At 37.4% G+C, this 24,677-nt stretch overlaps 1 protein-coding gene across 1 annotated transcript in view; it reads left to right on the forward strand.

The window, feature by feature from the left end:
• Positions 1-855: 855 nt before the first annotated feature.
• The window catches only part of DHX15 (DEAH-box helicase 15), a 46,276-nt gene continuing 22,454 nt past the window's right edge, over positions 856-24,677 (forward strand). The window contains exons 1-6 of the mRNA XM_008645124.2: positions 856-1,198; positions 5,959-6,152; positions 7,278-7,437; positions 7,809-8,027; positions 19,492-19,659; positions 23,584-23,670. Of these exons, the coding sequence (XP_008643346.2) occupies positions 1,019-1,198; positions 5,959-6,152; positions 7,278-7,437; positions 7,809-8,027; positions 19,492-19,659; positions 23,584-23,670 (1,008 nt within the window). The 5' untranslated portion in view covers positions 856-1,018. The remainder of the gene's footprint in view (positions 1,199-5,958; positions 6,153-7,277; positions 7,438-7,808; positions 8,028-19,491; positions 19,660-23,583; positions 23,671-24,677) is intronic.

The raw sequence follows: 24,677 nt of genomic DNA on the forward strand, positions 1-24,677 counted from the left end.
AAGAGCAAGTACATGGACTTGCAGAATTAGAAACTCTCAAAAAGACTGAGGCCAGAGTTTGAGAATACTGTTTTTCTTTTGCACATGCAGTGGATTTTTCTGCTTAATATTTGGAACAAATGGGATTACATAAATGCTGTTTAAGTGTGTGGTAGGAAGTGATACTGGAGAAGGTACTGTACAGCTTGGTAGTGTTGGATTAACAGTTGAACTCCATGATCTTAAGGGTCATTTCCAAACTAAATGATTCTGATTCTGTGAACTGTAGTGGCTAGTTTTAAGTCTTAAGTTCCAGACTCAACAACCTGTGTATCAAAGTTAACGGAGTCAGAATTGTGTATAAGACTTGAAACAAAAATGCTACAGAGTCATTGTGGAATAATAAAATCAAACTTTCCTTTCATGGCTTGCTTATTATCTTGAGTCAGTTTTTTGTGGATGAGTATAATTCCTTTAGTAGGTAGGCAAAAAGACTATTTAGTGTTCTCTTTTGCAGCAGCAGCGAGTAAGGATGAGAGATCTACACTGCACAGCTGATTCTTTATAATCATTAAATGAAGAGGGTTAAATTTTTCATCTCTCCATGTGTTAACTTTATTCAGTCTTGCCTGTAATGAGAGGAAATGTTGTAGTGTTTAGGTACAACAAGTGTAGCTATACATATATCTAATGTTGAGTATGCATCGTATATACTGTTGTTACTCCTTGGTGCTTATCCTTCCAGGTAAAGATTTGGTTTGTATCCGCTTTATACTGGGTATCTTTAGGGTTGCATTGTATTTAAATTCCTCCTCTACATTTAAATATTCAAGTGTCTCATTTTCTGCTGTGTCTCTTAACTCATTTTAGGAAAGATCGGGACCGGGACAGGGACCGAGATGACCGTTCGAAAGATCGTGACAGGGATCGTGACAGAGATAGAGATCGTGACAGAGAAAGGGACAAGGAAAAGGATCTGCGACCTGCATCTAACTCTACATACTATGCGGCTGCTGGGTTACCAGCTATAAAACCAGCAATGATTCCACACAGTATTAACCCTTTCACAAATCTACCACATACACCACGATATTATGATATCCTGAAAAAAAGGCTACAACTTCCTGTCTGGGAATATAAAGAAAGATTTACGGATATTTTGATTAGGCATCAGTCATTTGTGCTGGTTGGAGAGACTGGGTCTGGTAAAACAACACAGGTGAGTTCTTATCTCTGTGATGATACTGCATTTTTTTAAAGATTGTGGCTGTTGGTAGGTGTGCGTGAGAAAAGAATTGTATAAGAATACTTCACAAGCTGTAAGCAAAACTAATTTAATGAATGTTGTATTTACTTAATGAGTGCAAAGGTGAGGAGAATCTTACAGCATCTTCCACTTTAAAAATCCAGTACTGCTCCCAGGCCCCTGCTTCCATTGGGCTTTATGAATTGGTAGGTCTCTGGTAGAGGAAGATAGAGATTTAATGGTGTGACAGAAGTGTACTAATCCACAAACTGAAGTGGTGGTTCCAAATAATTTGTTCAGCTGTCTGTGTAGATAGCAGCTACAAAGTATGAACTCGTTCATGTTTTATGAAACTTACTGCTACAGATAAAAAATTAAAAGGAATTAAAATGTCAGATACAATTCTGACATGTGATTGAATCATGTGTTTTGGTGATATTCAAACTTGAGTGTTTGAATACTTAGTTTCCTTGTTCCTGAAACTTTTCAGAGGTTGTAGAGCTTTTCAGTGCTGCAGTTAAAAATCACTTTTTTTGGTAGAGTGATGGCTTTAAAAGTCTTCCTCAGCACCAAAAGTAATGATAACAGATGTGCAGAGCTTCCTTAAGCCTCAAGAAAAATTTTGAGGACCAGTAAATACAGAATGTCTAAGATACAAGGAACACCTGGGTATTTATAGCAGAGCAAACTTGTTCAAAACTTTATCCTCTGGTTTGCCGTGTAGTCTGTGGAAAAGTAATGTTAAAAAGTTCTTTGTTCTATAATCTGATAAAATCCATTTATCTAGACTGAAAATAAAAATGGAAGAATATTCTAGTCTCTATAAAATGGATTGTAGCTAAGTAAGTCTTACAGACAGTAAATTTTTGGTCATAAAATTTTGGATGTTGAGAAAATGTGAAGGACATAGTAGTACATTGGATATCTTTTATACCTGTGCCTGAAATATCTGAAGTTACAGGACCTTGCTGCACATTCTCGGAACCAATGTATTGTTCAGAAGGTAGTGTTATGACATTCTTGCTTTTGTGAAGTGTGTAAGCCAAGACCAGGACTGTATAGAATTCTTGGGAAAGGTTTGATTATGTAGTTATTTGGAAGATGCAGCATCCTGAATATTATATTAAAAAATGGTACTTACCTATATGAAAAGAAGATTACTTGTTGTGTGATCTGAAAACTTGTAGATACAAGGGTTGTGTCATTGTCGTTCCTCAGGCATAAAGCTTTTCTTGAGTTCTCTTACTCCTTTAACCCTTACTTTCTGAAAGGATTTAAGTAATTTAACACATCTGGGATTTATGCTACCAGAAGCACATAAGCTGTCTCGAAAGCTTCCCTGCTTCCTCTGAATTTGCTCTGTGAGGTTGTAGATACATTTTGAAATACTTGACAGTGTCTCTGTAGGGACATACCACTGAAAATTGTCCTGCTGCCACCTAATGAAAACTTTGTTTTGCATGTGATAGTGTCACATCCTTTTTGTGGTCAATTGCTGCCTTAAAACCTATTGGGGGATGATTGTTTTTCTTCTTAAATTCATTGATCAGAGCAAGCTAAATACTTTTCTGCAGCTAAGAAATCCTTTGCTGCTCAAACTGCAAGTGTACATGAGGTATTAATGCCAACTTTATACAAATAAAAACAAGCAACATTTGAAAAATACTATTTCCAAAATTATTATCTTCTCTTTCATTGGGATAGTAGAAGGCTATACGGTAGTAGATGATCTTTTTCATAGTGAGCTGCTGCCTTTCAAGTCCCTTCCCTGATTATTATCTGCACCTCTCCTATGAAGACAGGCTGAGAGAGTTGGGATTGTACAGCCTGGAGAGGAGAAGGCTCTGGGGAGGCCTCATTATGGCCTTTCAGTACCTAAAGAGGACTTAACAAAAAACCATGGAGAGTGACTTTTTACATGGGTAGATAGTGATAGAACAAGGAGAAGTTACTTTAAAACTGAAAGAGGGGAGATTTAGATTACGTGTTAGGAAATCTTTCACTGTGAGAGTGGTAAAATGCTGGAGCAAGTTCCTGGAGAAGTTATGAATGCCTCATCCCTGCAAGTGCTCAAGGCCAGGTTGGATGGGGCTTGTAGCAGTCTGGTCTGGTGGGTGCTGTCCCTGGCCATTGCAGGATGGTTGAAACCAGATGATCTTTAAGATCCCTTCCAAGTCAAACCGTTTTGTGATTCTGTGATTATGTGCATGTTTTCTTTTTAGTCTTGTTAGAGCACCCAGGATTGGAAATGCTTGGCTCAGACAGTGGAAAAAACAGAATATGAAACTCTTCTCACTTGTTTCACATAGATTTAAGCTCCAAAGTACTGAAGAAGTATATTGGAAGCCAAGACATTAATTTTCAGTTCTTTAGTGTTTGCAGTGGCTTGATTTGTAATTTAAACTTAACCTTCAAAGTTAACTGGTTTTTCTAAATGCGCTGGGAACATGCTCAGTGGTGGAATGGGTGTGCCTGATTTCTCTTAGGAAGGAAATAATTACTTGCTGTAATTGCAATGTTCACTGTCTTTTAAATATAGGATCATATGTGGTCCTGGTATAATAATCTCACTTTTTTTTGTAAAGAGAATGGTAGAGTAGCATCTCCTTTGTGTGTTGATGTAACATAAGTGATGCCACTTTTCAGCAGAATTTCTTGGTGAGTGAAGTTCAGAAGCAAGGTGATGCAGAGTATAGCTTAATCCTTGTCCTTTGCAGTGTGCAGGAGAACTGATACAGGTTCTCAAATAATGAAAATTCAGAGAATTCTGCCATGCAACAAAAGTTAAAAAACTGAGGAAGTTTTCAGTAAGTTGGAGAGGCTCAAAAAAGCCAGAAAGGGCAGTGCTCTTCTGTTTCTTGCTCTGCATTCTCTAAAATCATGAAGTTCCTTTGACTTTGAAGTAGTCTGTAACAACCCTTAGTGCATTTATCCTTGATCTTAGAGGCCACTGTATGTGTAGTTGCTGCTTCCTCCGGTTTATGGAAGTTATATTTGAAAATCTCTCTTAATTGAGAAAGTCCTTGAGATTAAATGGTGCTGACTAAAGCCATTCCTCCTGCTTTTGATATTGATAAAATGACTTTTTTTAAGGAAAGTCAGGAGTTTTGATGATGGTATAGGGTTTCTTGCTGTCAGAGGAGTTAAGTTTAGGCTAGGTTTCATAAGAACCAGGTCATAGGAAGTGTTCAGTATATTCCCAGACATGACTGAAGTAAAAAAAATGCAGTATGGCACAGCCCTTTTTCCCAGTATTTGTATGTCTTTAAAAGCTGGACAGGAAGAGTCTTGGGGTGGTTGTCTGTATCAGCCTAGCACAGGGAAGTCTGTGGAACCCTTTTCTTTCATTTGACAGCAGTGCTGAAGGATTTTGGAAAATCACTTTTAAATTGGTTTTATTTCGTGCTGCAGTGGCCTGACAGACCTGCTGGTTCAAAATTTATTTCAGGACTTGCTCTATTTAAAGTCAAAAAGCTTCACCTAGTATTCTTAGAGTTGGGCTGTTACTAGTGACTTGGGAAGCAGGGGAGCCATGTATATGATACAGGATAGGGTTTCATGTTGCTGCTGTTAAGTGTTCAAGAACTGCTATTACTTCTGGTTTTGAATAGGATTTTCAGAAATTTGAGTTCTTCACACCAGTCTAGTAGTCTCCTGTCATATTTTGATTCTGTTTGCCTTATTTTTCTTACATTTATAGTGGAAGTATATTCTTCATTTAAAAAATGAAGAAAAAATGCATTAGACCACACTCATCTGCTTCTGGGTATGTTTTAGTGTTTACTTACATCCATTTTGCTGTGAATATATAGTAATGAAGAGCAGACATTTTCCTGGTTTAAATTATGCTGCTTTCTCTCTTATTCCTCATTGGTACAATGTACAAAGGATATGTTTTCTTTTTACTCTTCGTGCTTTTAAGAATACTTGAAAAGTAGTTACTAGGAACGAGTGGGGTTTTTTTGGTCTGTAGGCTTGGAACTGGTTAGGCCTGGAGATGCCTCCTCATAAAGTGTCACACTGAGAACATTCTATCGCCATCAAACTGTTACTGACCTTAGGAAGTCTGAATAAAACTTATTTTGGATGATTCTTACTGTTTCAAGATTCCTAACAGGAGCAGAAAACTACTGACTGGCAAATAAAATGAGTGCTGGTACAGGAAGGAAAGCATAGGGGTTTTATATCAGGTTGATGAAATTTCTGAAAAACAGTAATAAACCTAATGAACTTAATTATCTGTTCATTTTATTTGTTGCACTACTTGGCTAAGACAGTTCTTTATTACTGAAATAATTATTTTTGCTTAAATGTTGTAATAAGCATTACTTTTTAAAGACAAAAAATACATTTTTGCTTACTGTAAAATTGAAACTGTGCTACTGATCTCAAATTTTGAGTGTGTTAGCTTTAATTTTGGTTGTCCTGGATCGTGTTGGCTGCTGCTAAGTATGTGTAAAAGGTATTGATCTAACAGGGCTAAAATGTACGGTGAACCTATGTATTTCCTTGATGGCTTCAAAGATAGTTATGTACATGCTTAATGAGAGTGTGCTTTATTTAGTGGCATTGAATCCAACTAACTAGTCTTGTCTGCTCTCCTGCTTTGGATATTTTTGTGTGTGCAGTTGGCATCTCTGTGGAATTTTAACTAACTTTTGATTCAACACAAAGGTTACAGATTCCATGTGACCTTTTGAAGTGTGTTTATCATTGAACTTGATTCTTGACAGATCCCTCAGTGGTGTGTTGACTACATGCGCTCATTACCTGGCCCAAAGAGGGGAGTAGCGTGTACCCAGCCCCGAAGAGTGGCTGCGATGAGTGTGGCACAGCGCGTTGCTGATGAGATGGATGTCATGCTGGGCCAGGAGGTTGGTTACTCCATTCGGTTTGAAGATTGCAGTAGCGCAAAAACCATTTTGAAGTAAGTATGGCAGCTGTCAGGTAAAGGTATAACAGCGTACTTGGAGCTGGGGGAATCACAGGGTAATGAAGGATGTGAGCAAAGTTATGAAAGGAGTAATAAGGGAGTGAATCTGTGGATTGGTGCTTTGTGTCTGAGTGGGGAAGAGAGATGGGAGCCATAGCATGAGCTGAGAGAAACTGAGGTGTGAGGCATGAGTAGAGCTGGAAATTATTCATTCCTTCTCAAGAAATCACTGAACTCTATAGAATTTGATTTTAAATGATCCGTAAAGGAGGTGGTGATCTGAATAAGTATTTTATTATTAAGGTGCTATTCATAATAAAGCGCATCAGCATGGAGTTTCTCTTTGTTGTGCATTCAGCTGATGTTTTTTGTGTGGTATCTCCTATTCACGGTACTTCTGGTGAAGTTCAGTAGCTTATTTCAGTAAAGAAAACTTCCCAAAGATTCAACACTGGCCTAAACCTGACTCTGAGAGACATAGTCAGGAGCATTTTAGTTGTCAGCTGCTATAGATTCCTGTGCTGCCAGGAGCCAGGTGCATGTAATACGTCATTTTCAGATTACATTTAAAATGCTCAGTTAAAAACACCACATAGTTCAAGGATTAATACTTCTCTATCAAAAGATGTTTTCTCCTTGGTCATACAAGTTATTGAAGGGCTGGGCATAAAGTTAACGTGGAAAAAGAAATGTAACAGTAACAGAAAAGTCAGAAGTGAACAGATGATCTGCAGACAGAAAAGGAAAGCAGTTGCAGAAACACTGTATCTTGGATTTTAGAGGGTGTTTTTCCTTCTTCCCTTTCTTTTCCTGTCTCTTGAGCTTAGGTGTGGAATAATAATGCTGCCAGTAATAGTCTACAAACTTTCGTAAATGTTACTGAACCTTGTTTCCCCCTCTCTCTTTTTTTTAAGCTTCCCGCCCATAATCCCAGATTCCACTTAGACTCTATTTGAAAACTTGAAATGGGCTTGTTACAGTGTTGGAAGTAGTTTGCTGGTGTTCCTACTTTTAAAAAGTTGATTAAAAGCTTAGTTCAAGCAACCAGGTGAATATGAAAGAGGATTCTGCATCAAACTTAATAAAAAGTGTGTTGGGATTGTTTCTGTTTGTGTTCAGATATATGACTGATGGTATGTTACTTCGTGAAGCAATGAATGATCCTTTGCTGGAGCGCTATGGTGTTATAATTCTTGATGAGGCCCATGAGAGAACACTGGCTACGGATATCTTGATGGGAGTTTTGAAGGAAGTTGTAAGACAGAGATCTGATTTGAAGGTCAGTAATGATGAAGTCCAACAGTATCTCTGTTCTAGTTGCAGGCATAGTGGATAGAGTATGTGTGCTTACCATTAGCTGATTTTTATAATTGTTTTTTGATCTGTGATAATGTATATTGGAAGGCTAACCTAGGAAATTCTTAATGTGCTTTGTACTGAGGAAGCTTCTAGAAACAATGTAATTGTAGTTTAACCTTATGTATTGGACTTGGAATCTTTTTGGACCTTTACAAGGGTGCTGTATTCAGGTAATGAAAGCATTCTTATGTCACAGTCAGCAATTTACTTTCTTAAAGTTACATATTGTGTGCATAACATGTCACAAATTCTTGTAAACTTTGAGTAACTTTTTGTCCTCCAAATCTACAGGTTATAGTTATGAGTGCTACTTTAGATGCTGGCAAGTTTCAGATCTATTTTGATAACTGTCCTCTTCTAACTATCCCGGGTCGCACCCATCCTGTGGAGATATTCTATACTCCAGAACCCGAAAGGGACTACCTTGAGGCTGCCATTCGAACAGTGATACAGATTCACATGTGTGAAGAAGAAGAAGGAGATCTTTTACTCTTTCTTACTGGACAAGAGGTATTTTATATTCTTCTGTTTTCCATTCATTGAACCATACAGAAACTATTTTAAGTGACTTGTGTAGACTGAAACACTTAGTTTCCTTTTCTAGTTTATTATTTGGATGACCTGTGGTTTACTGCCATATGCTTTAGGTCCTTTGACATGGTACATATCTGTAATGTAAATGCTGTGCAAGGCCTTTCTAAAATGAAAATTCTCATCAACTCAGGTACTTTAAAAACAGAAACCTAGAGAATGAACCCTAGGTTTGTACTGATGGGAACTCTAAAGATCTGGGTACCTGAGAGCATCCTTGGTTTTTATTGAAAAAATAGTTCTGTGCACTTCTGTACGTGTATTGTACAGCTTTACTGAAGAATAACAATTTGGTTCTGCTACTTAGCTATCAGTAGTAGTTTTAATAAGATGTTCAGGTTTTGTTTTTTTTTTATTAATAACTTTGAATATTAGGCTGTAGACTTTATATACCACAAATTCTGGGAGTTAGGTCTCGGAAACAGACTCTGTGCCTTGCAAAAGAGGATTGTATAAAAGCACTTAAAATAAACTACATCAGGAAATGAGGATTTTCTAGAAATCGTAAATACTTGAAATAAACTGTTTTTTTTTTTTTTTTCAGTCCTAGTCTCTTTGAAGCTCTTTTGAGTGTCCATATTGGTAAACTGAGATGGAGAAGAGGTTAAAAACCCATAGCCACTTTGAAATTTTGCTGGATTCAGTCAACCTTTATCTAGTTTTAGTAGGGATGCAGCTGGCAAAAATGTTTTTCAGCTCATTCTTCTTGCAGTTACTACTCTTGAAAAAATAGCTTTCAAGGGATGTGGAACAGTTCAGTGTCTTTCTTCTAAGCATACACAACCTTAACTATGCCAAGGGGGGAAAGTGGTACAAGTAACTTGTGATGCTAAAGGTACCCAGGCTTCTTGAGTAGATTTGCCAGTCGTAAAGATGTGTTGCCTCTTAAACGAGTTTTGATTAAAGTGTCTTCTGGCAGGTCGTCTCCCTTAGAAAACCAAAGCAATGACTGTCACTATAAAAGCAAATACTCTGACTTTTACACTTGTCCTTCTTTGTTTGGAGTATTGCTGTGAGTTGAAGAACGGGTAGGAAGAAATACTGTCAGTGATAATGACTTTGAAATCTACCTGCTTGGTATTAGCTCGAAGTTGTAGTTCAGACTAGTCAGGCGCTTAAATGTGTGAATTAGTGAAACAGCTATTGCAGAAGGGTGAAAATTGGTGGCAAGAGAAAGGATCACTGCTGCCTGGCCGTTTCAGCAGATTTTATTTTCTCGGCAAGATGCTAAATCAGGCTGGTCTTCAACCTTTCACGAAGCACAAATACATGGCCTTCTGATTTATAAATTAATGCTTGCTACATCAGTTGCTATGTATTATTGTAAATAACCTGTTAAAACAGTAACTGCAGGGCACGAGATGAGTGTCTTCCTTTGGCAAATGGCTCTATACTCCAGACCCACTAGTGCTACAGACATACTCTGTTCTTTTGTATGAACAGGTTCTTTGATTTTTTACTGGGTTAATTTGCAGGACGTAATATATTATAAGCAAATTCTGAATAAAATTCTGTGCACAGTACGTGTTCATAGGTTTATTTATGTAGTTAAGCATAAAAGCATCTAACACTGTATTACTGAATCACTGTGCATTGTAAGCCAGCATCCTCTGCTCTGGAGTCTAGAGTTCCCTAGTCTGTGTCAGTTGATGGAGCTACCCAGGGACACTGGAGTAAACTCTGCCTGAGCCTGAGTTTGGGTGGTTAGCATGAAATTCAAGTCTGGTTTAGCTTTTGTAGAGAAGCTTTGAAATATTTTAACCATTTTGATTAGTGACATTTTGGGGCCTCTGTTGAGTGTCATATGGAGTCTCTGTGTGTATCACTGTTGAATCTACAGTGGTGTGACCTGCTGTACTGTCAAAAATGGGAAAGTGTGCTCTATGTACCATTAGTACTGTGTGCTTCAGGTTCATTAGCCTTAGTACCTAGGCTAAAATTGATGTATTCTGGGCAGAAATGCTTTGTAGTTCTTTCGGATTCTTGAAAACAGTATGAACAGGGTGCACGATTGTTTTTCTTGTCAGAAAGAAGCATTTATGAAGCCATATGGAATTATGGAAAGGGAAGATGCTTTAGTTGAAACTGTGAAAATGTGACTTGTTCAGAGTTTAAGAGACTTCAAATGAGGTGTAATTGCAGTGGTCTGTGGTAGAATGGAGGTCCTTATTAGCTGCTGTCTCCTCATCCAAATGAATTTGAAGTAGATTCATATGGGAATTAAGATGGATAGCAGTTAGTTAGTACAGATTAGTTAAGACATAGAGAAGATGATGAAACTTGGAGATATCAGGGAAGATTCTGTGTTGTCATGCCCAGAAAATTTAAAAAAGCTTAAATGTGTTCAGAAACTAAAGGGATCTTAATTGTATTAGCCTGTTACTGGATGAAGATAAAACTGTTCATAATGGTGCAGAAATATGTGTTCAGTAAAAATTTCCTTCCTGAATCCTGAAAGGAGCAAAAGTACATGATTACATTGTATGAACTGCTATTCAATCCATTAATAATAAAAGAGGATGTTTAAAAACAATTTATTGGGAATGAACATTTTGGAACAGGACTTGTCCTACAGGCTTTGTAAGGAGGAAAGCTCATTTGTTGATTTTAAAAACAAACAACCCCCTGGTATATCAGGAAAATTTCAGAACGTGGAAATAGTGTTCATGTTTAATGCTGGTGTTCAAAAGAGGTATAATCTGGTGTATTGGGTTTGCATGGCCAAGCTTTGGTAGCAGGGTGGCTTCTTTGAGGAGCTGCTAGAAGCTTCATCCATGTCCAGCAGAGCCAATGCCTGGCAGCTTCAAAGATGTACATGCCATTGCTCAAGGCTGGGCCAGTTAGAAATTGTGGTAATGCCTCTGTGATAACATACTTACGAAGGAAAAAACCAAATTATTGAGCAATTGTAATTGCAGCCAGAGAAGAGTGGGGTGAGAACATGTGAGAGGAAAAACTCTGCAGACACCAAGGTCAGTGCAGAAGGAGGGGAGGAGGTGCTCCAGGCACCAGAGCTGGAATTCCCCTGGAGTCAGTGGTGCAGCCTGTGGTGAAGCAGCTGTGCCTCTGCAGCCCATGGAGAGATCCATGAGGATGCAGAATCCCCCTGCAGCCCGTGGAGGAGACCCCTTCTGGAGCAGGTGGATGCCTGACAGGAGGCTGTGACCACGTGGAAGGCCCGTGGAGAGAGAAGCCCCCTCTGGAGCAGCCTGTCCTTGAAGGACGGTGCCCTGTAGAAGAGTGACCTACACTGCAGCAGCTTGCAGAGATTTGTTGCTCATGAGAGGGACTCATGTTGGAGAAGTTCATGGAGAACCCTTTGCTGTGGGAGGGATCTTATGCTGGAGCAGGACTCCTCTCCCTCAGAAGCAAGAGAAATAACTTGCTATGAACTGACCATAACCCAAATTCCCTGTGTCCCTGTGCTATTAAGTAGGAGGTAGAGCTGGGAAGGAGGGAGGGGTGGGGGGAAGGTGTTTTGAAGTTTTTATTTTACTTCTCATTATCATGCTTTGATTTTGTTAGTAATAAATTAAATTAATATCTCTAATCTGAGCCTGTTCTGCCTGTGGTGGTATTTGATGAGTGATAATTCTCTGTTCTTCTCTCAACTCATGAACCCATAGTTGTATTTTCTCTCCCCTGTCCAGCTGCAGAGGGGAGTGAGAGAGAAGTTTTAGTGGGTGTCTGGCATCCAGCCGGCATCAACCCACTACACCTGAGTAGCTGTAAACTAGGTTGCCTGTCATCAGTCACAGGCAAAATTGGAAACGGAGGGGGATTTTGTTTCGCAAGGGAAAAGCATAATTACATTTCAGTCAACATGTCTTTCTTAGACAATAGGTGTTGTCAAACTTGTTTTCAGTCTTTGAGATTACAAAGTTGGTAGTCTAGTTGTGTAGATACACATTTGTTAAGCTTGCAGATCTGAGAGGCAGCTGGTTTATTTCTACTGGAGTTCTTCTAAAACAGTATTGGATTTTACACTCCATTAAGAGCAGTAATCTGAGAGTAGGTGTAGCTTACAGATGAAACTTGTGGGGTGGGAAAGACAAATAATGACATAGGAACTGTGTAGATCTGTCTTACACGTTTTGGTAACGTGGGCGTTTACAAATGCCAGTTATGTTACCTGTCACCTTTTTTAAATAAATCCCAGTGCATCGTTACACATTTATGAGGAAGAATCCAAGGTGCATCTGGAGATGTGAAGTACAGATCAGCAGTGTTCTTCTTGATTGTAGGTAAATATACTTAAAAATGTTGTGACGTTCAGTATTCTAGGAGAGCTTAAAATGATATTGGTAAAACTGATGGTGTAGAAAAGAGTTGCAAAATGTTTTTGATGTTTTGATAGAAAGTTAGGTAAATGAGGGTTTATTTTAAAGGCATGATGTTTTCATCACTGGTTAAACTCTGGAATTGAAAGAAAGCAGAGCCTTTCTTACCTGGAAATTGAAGTAAAAATTGACAGCTCTTTTGGTCTCAGTGGTAGTGGTTGGATGAGGTTAAGAGGAAGTCTGTGTACTGGGCTACAGTGAACGCATTGTCTTGTTTAGATTCATATAGGAAGTATTTGGGGAGTTGGACTGAGCATGAACTGAAAGAAGAGTAATAATACTAATTTTGTTCCAATGCTAAAGGGAGGAAGGTTTTTTGCTTTTCATTCAAGATGATGTCAATATTAAATATTTCAAATAGATCAGGTCAAAACGATCCTGAATATAGGAATTACTCTGAAGCACATTCAGTTTTGACTTGACAGAGCAGTTTTAGTTATGGTCAAGTGTTGACTTTTTCCATGTATTTCCATGTATTACTTTACATAATTACATAATTTTGCAAAGTTTTGTTTTGCTCAGTTTGTATTCAGAGGTCTGAAATGGTGCAGTTCTTGGTGCCAGTTCTTTTCATTGCTATTTTGTCATTTTAGCTTGCAGCAGTCTTCTTTCATTTCTAGAGGAAGAAAGGGAAATTAGGGAAGTTCCGTGCAGGCTTTGAGGACAAAGGTTGCATTTCTAGAAAGGTTGGTGTCATCAAAGCCAGATGTGGCTAGCTGTGCCCTGTCTGCAGTGGAACTCAGAAGGGGACAGGTTAAGGTGTCTGCCAGATATTTCTAGTTTGTGAAGTACTTTTTATTTACACATTTGTTTCCCTCCCCCCAAATTCATTTTACACAACGTGAAATTCCCTTATGGTTTTTTGGCATTAGTTTCCCTTGGGGTTTAAGAGTTATGTCTATTTGACGCATGTATCCAAGATTAAGCTAAATCTTAACTGTATAGTGTAGCAACTGATCTTCTGTAGATAGGACTGTCATCTCCTGTTTAAGAGTTTAAAGTATGTTTTAACTGGAGTAGTCTTGAAGTTTTGCTTATCCCATGAGATTCTTTAAGTATACCAAATACAGGGTCAACTGAAGAAAGGGGTTCTGCAGTAATGTTCCCAAGGACCATATTTACAAAATCACTGAACTCTTATTTTGCATGCTAGGTGTTAGAATTGTTCCATTGAATGTACTTTAATGTCATCACTAGTCACCATCTTTTTATAGAAAGGGTTTCTGTAAAGATGAGGTACAGTTTAGATGAGATTGAGTGGAGCCTGGCCAGCAAGTTCACTGGCTGCATAGACCACTTTGGCCTATGAGTTCGAGTGAATGCTGGCACTCGAATTACTTTGGTTTAGGGTAACTCAAGGTCCATCATTCGGTAACTGCTGTTTAGTATCGGTGCAATTTCACTGTACCTTCTCCATGGCAGCACGGATGAGTCTTGCACACAAAACAGAAGGCAAGGATTGTTAGGTTGGCAGGAGCAGTGTAACTCAGTAAGTTGAGGCCACAAGTATATTCAAAGGAGTGGGAAGTGCTGAGGGGACTGGGTTTGTTCAGCCTGGAGAAAAGAAGGCTCAGGGTAGATCTCCTCATCACGAGCCGGTATTTAAGGGTGTCTACAATATATATGGAGACTCCCTTTTTGCAAGGACCCACATGAAAAGATGAGGGATAATGGATGACAGTTGCCCTGATGAGATTACAATTAGACCCAAGAGGAAAATTATTCACAATGAGAGTAATCAGCCGTTGGAATAAACTTCCAGGGGAAAGGGTAGATTCCACAACATTGGACATGTAGGATTCAGCTGGACAGGGTGTTGGCCCATCTTGCCTAGACTGTGTTTTTTACAAGAAAAGTTGGATTAGATGATCCTTGAGGTTCCTTCCAGCCACATGTGCTGTGATTCTGTGAACTGCATTGCTGCTTGTCATTCTGGGTTTCTTTTTATGGCTGTGGGTTTTGGAGCTTTTTTTGCCTATCATTTAATGGAACGTGTAATGAAACTACTAAGAATCGTGTATTTTTTTTTTCAGCACAAACTTGCTTCTTAAAGATGTGGTGCACTAACTCAGTAACATATGCAACTGCTTCTGTAATATTTTTCTGTTGTTCGTGGTCTTCAGTATGAGCACCTTACTTTTTACTGCAAAAATGCCATCAGGAAAAGAAATGGATGGGAATTTCTATTGAGCATTCAGCTTGAACATGTAATAAAGACTTTATTTTCAACAGCAGAAAAAAGTAATGTGCACGATAGGCAAAATCAGTCTCTTGTGCAATTAATTTTATACAGCTCCTTTTAGATGAACTGCTAATAATACGTTCAAATCCTTAGTTTTTGATGCAGAGCCTAGGGTATGTTAGGTACTGGAGTAGTGAGATGATACAAAGCACTGGAAATGTGGTATTGGAGGCAGCTGATGAGATACTGGCTTGTGGTTCATTTACTTCCAAGTTTCTCTTTGCTGTGTGTTCTGACACAGAGCCTAAGGAACCAATGTGTTTCTAAATGGAGCTGACACAGTCTTTAAAAGTCACACCTCTTTTGTGGAAGATTTTTAGTAATAAGGCTTTCATTAAGTGATATTTTTTTAGGAAAAAATGAGTATTACTAAATATTACTTAGTAATACAAAGACCTGTTCATGTTCTCAGTCTTGTTAGTATTTACTAGTACGCATCAAAGACGACAGTGGGGTGGAGATTTAAGCATTAGTCCTGTAAGTGGTACTCCTGAAGTTAAGCCACAGGAAAACTTATGGTCCTCTTGGTTTCAATCCTGGCATTCTGAGAGTTCAGGACTCAACTCCTTTTTGTCAAGAGGCTTCATATGCAAAAGTTTGCTTCTGGGCTGGTGGACTTTGCATTTCTAGCTGCACAGAAAAAACACAGCTTCAGTGAGAGGAATAAAAGTCTGTGAATCCAGGTGGTTTTGGGTTTTTAGGAGCTAGCCATTAGCCTGCCTTTTCTTTGGAAAAGTGAGTTAAGATGGAGTAAAATTTCTGTCAGATTCCGGAGGCATAAGTAACCTACTTACCATTCTGTGAAAATCTAGATGGCTGCACTACTGTTACTAATAAATTGGAGGGAAACTGTGCACCCTGGTCTTGCTGTGTTTTCTAAACAATACAATACTAAGCATTGATTCCCATGCAGACTTAGGTCTTGCACAAATGGAAGTTGATGCTAAAATCCTGAATCTCTTTGGTGTCTTTAGAATTACTTACTGATACTTAAGCTCCTGAATAAATTCACCCAATCTGGCAGGTACTCTAAATATTGTCTGTTGTCCACCAGTTATTTGAAAACAATGCAGTCTGCTCAGGTTTTTCTCTAGAACCAATCTTAATCACACAGATTTGTTGGAAGGAACACCATTTCAATTAGCTTAAATTTGATTTAATAATAAAAATAATAATCTTGATAAAATGATTTTCCTGATTACAGCTTTTCTTTTCTTACTAAGCTATTTTTACTTAGCTGTAAGATCAAAGTAAAAATTGTTGACTGTCACTTGGATGTTGAGATGACTTTGTTTTCCTGGTTGAAAAATATTCACCACCCCAGTTACCTCACTGATCACTAGTACATGCATAAAAAGAAATAATGTCTCTTTACTGTTTGTAGTCTGTTTTTGAAGCTTTTCCAGGGAAAATCACTTAGGTGCTGATGGTGTGGAAGAGTGATGAGGACTCCATGTTAATGTTCAGAGTGTAGTGCTGCTCTTAACTGCTGCTTGATTCTAGTGTAGTGTTGCAGCTAAACTGTAGCTATTGCCTGCGTATTGTAAATTTATTTTGATAGGATCACAATGTTTCTGGAATCTTTAAAGTACTTAAGATGACTGTCTGGGACAAGTCTGATAACTGGGTTTTGTGAAGTACAGATGTGTTGTGACACTTGCAGCTGAGAAAAATGAGCATTTTCACTGATGTAATCTTTCCTCTTTTTGTGGTCTGCTTGCTGTTTACGTTTTGGTAGTCAGCTCTTGTCAGAATGAGTGCAGTGATGGACAGTTTCATTGACTATGATTTTACTGAGAACTATTTCTCAAATATTAGTCGTAGGAAGTCTTGTTTGTGAAAAACTGTGATCAATCTAGTAACTTCAGCATTGCCAAAAGCCTCACGCTTTTTGTATGTTAGGCCTGTTTTCTTCTTTGGTTAACTCTGAAGCAGGTCCTTGTGTTGATGCGCTGGGCATCATGGGTCTAAGTGGGGTCCTTTGATCCTGTGTCTGTTCCTACTTCCCGCACACCATTACCCACTATCTCAGGTAGTCAGTGTGGTAGTTAAGGGCTTTGAGGAGTTTCTCAGGCATAATACAAATACAAACCAAGTTAACTCTACCTTGTTGTTCTGCCTGAGAAGAAGTTTCTTCTCTGTGCAGATTGATACAATAATCTCTCTTCAAGGAAGGGGTTTTATAATGAATTTGTTTGGAGTAGATGGTGTGCAAATATTTAAAGTTGTATGGTTTGTTTGTTTGTTTTTAAAAAGCCTTTCATACTGGAATAAAGTGGGATGATTGAATTAGACTTGCTAAATCTTTAAAGGATTAAAGATAGGATTGTGCCTTAAACTATATGTCTCATATTTCTGGATTTAAATGTCTTCATGTGATGCAAACAAATCTTGAACACTCAAAGTCATCCTTAATACTTTCAAACTACTTATTTTACTACACATAATTCTTCTAGCTTGTGTACTTGGGGATACCAGTTTTGGTCATCATCTGTGTGGTTCTGGATACAGTTAGAATCATAAAATTTCCTGAATTGGAAGGGACCCACTAGGATCATCCAAGTCCAACTCCTGGCCTTGTACAGGACAGCCCTAAGGGTCACACCCTGTGCCAGAGGGCTTTGTCCAAATGTTTCTTGACTCTGGCGGGATTGGTACTATGAGGACTCCTATAGGGAAGTTGATGTACTAGTAGTAGATATACTGAAGCAGATACACTGTTCTCTGGTAGTGTGGTAAATAAAAGGAAACTACTCTTTCCTTTTTAAAATTAAAACTACTACGATTAAAGAATTCACTTAACACTGTCTTCAGATGAGTGACAGTGGCTCTTGGTGTTTTGCATCCTTCTTAAAGCAGTTTATGAGAGGTTTGTAGTTATCTGCAATTCTGCAAATATGGCATCTCTATTTTGCAGTGTTCTAATGAGTCCTGATTTGAAACTACATTGGTAAACTCTAGGAAGAATGAATACTTTAATCTCTTCTGAAAGTTGATCAGTAGCTGTGTACATATGTCCTGAAGAGTGTAGTGCTTTTGTTTTTCTTTGCTTGCTTATATTTTGCCTTCTCTTAAATATAAAACTATCCTGGAACCTCTAGTCATTACTAATGAAGACTCTGCATCCTGTCCAAGCATCACAGCTTTCCCAGTTACACAGTAAAATCTGCATAAATTCCATGAATGGTGTAGTGACCTCCAGACCAGGAACTAAGGTCTGCGCTGTATTTTTGTTTATATGAAATATTTAACTCCCTTTGACCAAGGAGGCTATTACTGAACTTGCATGGGGTTATCAGGAGAACAAGGTATACTTACACCTGCATTAAAAAAAAAAAATTCCTTTCTTGTAGTAAGCCAGTAGTGGGCATTCCAACTCAATGGTTTTGTATACCCCTTATTTTATGAAGATGTGTTGGATTTGTTGGCAAAGTGCACAGTTTTGGTAAATATCTGCAATTCATTCAAATTGGCAATGCATTTACTAGACAGCATTAGGCTTACTCTTAAAAGGGCCCTTGGACATCAAAGAGGAAGAGCCTTCATTTTGCCATGCTTATATTAATTGTATAGACTGATCAATATAGAACAAGTATTGTCTGTGCTTCTTTGAAACATATTCAGTGCATTTGTGCTGAGAATTTAAATGTCTCTTTAAAAACAAGTGAAATACCCAGATTTGGTGCAGATCTACCTGAATTTATGATTTCTAAAAAGGAGGCTGCTTTTGCTTTTCAAATCACAGTTTAAAGCAATCATTTTACAAAGCCTTTAGATTACCAGTTCCCTATATTTGCTTTAGGGTCGTATCACTTCAGCTTCAGGCTAGTGAATGTGGTAAGGAAGGTCTCCCCTCTTTTTTCAGAGTACGTTGTAGCCATTTTTTTGCTTTTGCCTACTGTTGCTTTTTGTCATGACTTTATTCTCCCCTCAGCATTTCAGATGGAAGATCAGTAGTTGGTCAGTGTGTCTCTTAGTTACACTAGTGAAAGCTCTGTTGATAGTGGTGTTACTCATTAACCTAAGTTTCTGTGCACCCCAGTTTTCCTTAGTTCTTACCATAACTATTGGTCACCTAGCTGGCTTAAATGTAGTAATTTTAAAATGAAATGGACTTAAAATGACTGGGCTGTGGTGAACTGTCTTGTATGGTAAGCAGAAAATAGGCTAGAAAATACTATGGTAAAAAAAGGCATGAAAAATCTTTCATCTTCAGAATATTTCACTGATTTTTCCTAAACTTAAGTGGGTTTTCAGTTAATTTTAAAGTAAAATCTGAAATATGGGATTGAGAGGTTTGGTTTTGAGTATCCATGTTTATACTGTAAAGGTGTTTGTTCTCATTAGGTACAATGAAGCAAATCTTCCATATAATTGCATTAGTGATACGTGACATTAAAGCTTAATTGGCTTATTTTAAATATCTTACACATCAATTTCCTTCAGATTGTGAAAATTGAAAAGGTCATGAGTGCAGTTTAATATTCCAGGGTGAGAGATTTCAATTTTAGTACAATTTGTAGAGATTTAATTAGGAAACATGACTAAAAGAAAAAGGATATTGAATGCAAATTAGGCTGTTCATTAGAGTGTAGAAGCTGAAACATCTTGAAGTATTGTGGAAATTTGATTGCAGATTCAGTAAGCACCTTGATTGATTTTTTAAGTTATTTTTATTTTTTAAAGTAGAAGTTATTGTAATTGTTCTTCAGGGTGTAGACTTGCTCTAATCGTCCTAGGCACTCTAAATGTGCTTCCTTTTTCATGGAGTTCTCTTCTAATCAATATTTTTGTTTTGCAGGAGATTGATGAAGCCTGCAAGAGGATAAAACGTGAAATTGATGATTTAGGTCCTGAAGTTGGTGACATAAAAATCATTCCGTTGTATTCCACCCTTCCTCCTCAGCAACAGCAAAGGATATTTGAACCTCCCCCACCAAAAAAACAAAATGGAGCAATAGGAAGAAAGGTAAATACTAAGCTGTGTTAGTATTCTGTTCTATAAGCAGCTACTCACAGTTGCATGGGCAATGAAATACGACTTTCAGCTCCTTTAAATATATTTGGACAACAACAAGTACAAGGGTTTCTTTAATGAAGTCTTAAAAATGCAGTATTTTATCACATTAGAATTTTTAGATAACTTGAAATTTGTTTATCAGTACAAGTCAAAGTTCTCTCCTCCATCTTACAGGCCCAGGATGTTGTGGTAAGTTTGACTTGACTGAATGGAAGTGGCATTCATTTAAGTTGCTTATGAGACTCTAGTGGTTTAGTTCAAAATATCTATTACTTATTTTGCTTCTGTGAGATAAGAATTAGATACGATTTATGTGGAGGGATGGGATTTTTTACATAAGTAATTATTTTGAGTAATGGTTTTTTTGCCTTTTCTATTTTTTAAAAAATTTTATTTGAGACAAAATGGGCTGTCTCTTCAGGGTAGGTTATCAGGCAGGTTTTACCTGTTTTTTCAGGTTTGTGAGAAGGAGCAAGTTAGAACAAGTATGTTGAAGTTCATGGTTCGTATTTTTGTAGGAATAAATGAGGAATTGAGGTTCTTTCATTAGGCAAAATTGATTGAGAAACTGAAAAACTTGAAATGGCACAGTGAATGTTCCTCATAAAATTAGTATGTCAGTGCTTACAGTAATCCATAGCAGAAGCTATGTGTTTTATTAAAAAGGAGTGATGTTAGAGCTTTTTAAAGCTAAACTACTGCTATACAAAACTGACAGGCACAAAACTAAGATTTTGAAAGTCAAAGCTGAATCATACTATGTGCTCTAGGCAGGGTTTGTTCCTTGATTATTTGTTGTTTTTGTGCAGTATGATGCATGTAGAATAATAGTGACAACTTTCTAGTGTTCTGGAAGAGTAAATCACTTACTAAATCTAGTGAAATTACCTTCCTTTTCCTCTGGAAGTTGGTTGCAGAAAGCATTCAGTTTGAAATTGTTAAACTAATGCTGCAACAAGATTGTATTTGCAAATGACTTACATGACTGAAATTGCTTTTAAGTAATAAACAACTGAGAGCTGTGTATTTCATTAAATTTTCACTATGTTTAAAACTGTGCCCTTCAAAATTTTTGGTTTTCTGCATAAGAGCATAACAAGTGCAGAGCATAGTTTTTGTTATGTTGAAATGACAGAGCCAGTACCAGTCTCTGAGAGGAAGACACTCTTGGTGTAGCAGCTGTTTTACTACAAGAAAAGTTGTTACGCCCAAAAGATGCCAACTGTAGTCAAAAGCAGGCACAGCATGTAGGCAGCACTCAGACCTATGAAATTACTTTTATCTGCTTTGGCTGAAATGTTCTGACTTCCATGTTTTAGTTTTTATATCCATAACGAATCTTAACTATGAGTGAAAGTGCATCTGTGTTGTACGTTTTTTAAATGTTGGTTTAGTTTCAGTTAGTCTAGTGATCAAGGTGTGTAAAGTAAAGCCATGTGATGCTGTGCCTGTCTATTCAAGGAAATGTCTGTTTTCATCCAGTCCCTCGTGGGATTGAACCTAGATTTTAGAACTGCTGAGGAGGGAGCTAGTAGGTGATCTGCATCCTTTCAAAGGCTCTAATGGTCATACAAGTGTAAGTGAAGTGCTTGCAGTATCTGAACAAAGTATCTTCGGAGCTTTAACTTTGTGAAATGGGAGATGCTGGAAGTAGTGTGGCATTTTGCTGTAGTAGGAATGGTAACAGCTAGTAGTGATGCAGCTTTAACAACATAGCACTTTTTTTGTCATCTTTGTGCTAAGAAAGCTGCTGTTATTGTGAGAAGGCTTGAGATTACAGGTAAATACTCTGATTAACTAGTAAGAATTTTTTTTTAATTGAGGAAGATGAAGATGACTTAATGTTTCTATTCTTGTCTCTTATCCCTTTCATCTTATCCCTTCTTTTCAAACTGTGTTCCAGTTTCTGTTTCGGCAGTCTTAAGCATTGCTAGTTAATACTTAATGCAATATAAATATATTTTTAGATGGTGGATACTATGTGTATTTTAATATTCAAACCAACATTTTAAAATTAATCTCAGGAACTGCAGAACTACAGCTAAGGCTAATTATAATTTATTATTTTATATAGTGTAGTGCTGATATCAACTGTTTGATGTCCAAGTAACGTTGTACTTTGATTCAGACTTGAAAAATATTATAACCTCTTCAACCTTTTTAAAAATTTCTTCTGTTTTTACAGTCATTAATTACCATTTTTTAAGCAATGTGACAGTTACAAACAGTATCTGTATGTGCAACAGAATCCACTGTGTAAATAACTTTTTCCTTTCTACCTGAGGAAAGTTCTGTATAAATTAAGTCAATTCAGGTGCAAATTAAATTGTTTTACCACTGTGGACTAAGCATAATAATGGTATTGATTTCCTGGTATTGAAGTGTCCTAATAGAAATCAGTGGTTAAAAGCAGGATAAAAACCTTTTGTCTGCTCTGTAATTAGTATTTGAAGAATCTGGGTGTGGATGGTTCTGTACCTTAGCTGAAACAGAAAAACACAAAACTTTTTGAATAAGGTATGCTCTATAACAGCAACCTGAATGTGGATTAACTAGGCTTTTAATGTGAGAGTGTGAGTTTAATTTGTATATTTAATGCCTTACAAAATTTTAATGAAAATGTATTGAGATTTTGCACTGACTGGAACTGGTATTTGTGGCTGTTATGTCTTGACTAATTCGTGCAGCTTACCTGTGAATGACGTGTACAGAATTTTCTGTTTGAGGAATTTTAAGTAGCACATCATTTTAGGGAGAAACACCATAATTCCAAATTAATTGTCAGTGTTTTTTCTACCAAAGTACTGCTTTCAATATATTGTAGTATTTGGGCAAGTTTAGACCTTAAGAAGAGACAAGCTGAGTGTGTAAGTAGCTGACTGGCGGAGTGATCAGCCAGCAGGAAGGGAAATCGCCAGTCACTGGCCTCATTGTAGTTCTGAACCAGTTGTTAGGGAGTCTCTCCAGTTCTGATTGATAAACTGAAAGCAGTGATGGTGGAATGCTCTGAAATTAAGAAGTGAAGGGTAAGCACTTCTGATGAAGTGCTGAACAGGTTTTGGGTCTGTTCTGAGATAGGTGATGCAACTTGCTAATAACGTGATTCATTGTGGTCACTATTGGGATGAGAGCTAATGGTATCCATAGCCTGTTACACTGCATCTCTGGACATAAAAATTTAAATGGTGGCAAATCAAGCCTCGGAATTCTGATAGTCACGTTTGCTTTAATTTTTGCATGTGACTTAACCTTCTGAAAGGCTAAGAATGTAACATTAAAGATATGTAAAGGTGTTTGAATGTCTGGTGATAGAAAAAGACAAAGTGGGAATTAAATACATACTGGTCAGGATTTTAGCTGGAATGTGTTGGTAACAGCTTTATTTCAAACCAAATAAAAGAAAATACTGTGCTGGTAATGTATATAACTTTTCATTTAATATTATTTAACCAGTTTGCCCTGTTCAGGCTTTCAAACAAGGGTAAAAAGCTACAATTAATAGATGATGTTAAAGGTATCCAGTATAACTTGTCATTTTGTACCAGAGATGTGAGAAAAAATTTTGAATAATGGTTTCATAAGTTAAATTTTTGCTCTTTTTTTTCTTAATTACATTTGTTTTGTTGTTAATAGACCCATAGGGGAGCAAAAAACAGTGGATGAAAATTGCTTTCTTTTCACTGGAAGTTCCTCTGGTTGATTTCAGATCATCCTGTGAAAGTGTTGGAGTGTTGCTCTGGTAGCTATTGATTAAGTGATGGAAAGGTTGCTGAAAGTTATTTGTGCAGAGACAAAGTTTTGGAGCACTTCATCTTCAGGATGAAGTAGTTTCATATCGTTGTTTGAGGTTTTGTTTTCTTTCCTCTTTTACAGGTTGTTGTGTCCACTAACATTGCTGAGACATCATTAACAATAGATGGTGTAGTGTTTGTGATTGATCCTGGCTTTGCAAAACAGAAGGTAAGTAGTATTTTTTTCTTCTTTACAGTAGGAAAGTTGATGGAATCTGGTTTGCTCAGGCAACTCTTCCCTTTGCAAACACTGATAGGTCTTTTTCCAGTTGAAATCTTGAACTGGGTTGGTTTAGATTTGTTTTGTTTTTAACTTAAGATTTTTACAGTTTGCACTTAGTCCACAAACTTTAGATAGAATAATTTTATTTTTAAAAATTTTATTTTTAAATGTGAGAATTTTGAGTTAGACTTGGAATGTAGTTTTTCTAGATACTCTAGGAAGGGTAGTTTTGTACTGCGTGTCTATGCTTGAGGATGCTCAAGCAAAACAAAGAAATGATATGAAAGTAAGTAAAAGTGGTTCTAGAAGCCTCCTCTTCTTATAAGTCACTGTAGAAAACTTCAGCACTAAAATGAGAAGAAAGAAATTATATCTGCTGTTTCATGTCAGTATTTACCATGTACTGTTGCAGCCCTGAAGATTGTAATCAAGCTTGTATTGTGGTTCTTGGAACATCATAGGATGTTCAGTGGAACTGAAGTAGCTTTCCTACAGTCAACCCAGTAACTAAATAAAATAAAATATGAATCTCATTATCTACGTTCAGTTTTTTCATTAAATGTAGCTTTCTTTGTTACTCGGTTTCTTAGTATTTTCCTCTAGTAATGGTACAAATTTTTAGTCTTTTTAACTTTTGCAAAATGAGACAGACATTCAGCAGAATGTGAGTACAGCCAGTGTGTTTTCTTACACTAGTTTCAATCGCCATTAAGGCTGAACTTTTTTCACAAATAGTTTTCATTGCAGAAGGTATTCTTCCAGTATAAGAACTAAGGTTTCTGTACATATTTTATACTGAGTCATACCAGAAAGGTCTTAAAACCGAAAATGTCTTCAGCTGAAACTACTATTTGACTACTGCCCTTTTTTTCAGTATATTCTTTTCCATGAGCCCTAATGAGTTGGCAGGGCTGCTGTTCAGGTATGACTGCAGTGGAAGTTTTACAGAAAAT

This window comes from Corvus brachyrhynchos, unplaced genomic scaffold, assembly GCF_000691975.1.
Source record: "Corvus brachyrhynchos isolate BGI_N302 unplaced genomic scaffold, ASM69197v1 scaffold80, whole genome shotgun sequence".
NCBI classification, from domain to species: domain Eukaryota; kingdom Metazoa; phylum Chordata; class Aves; order Passeriformes; family Corvidae; genus Corvus; species Corvus brachyrhynchos.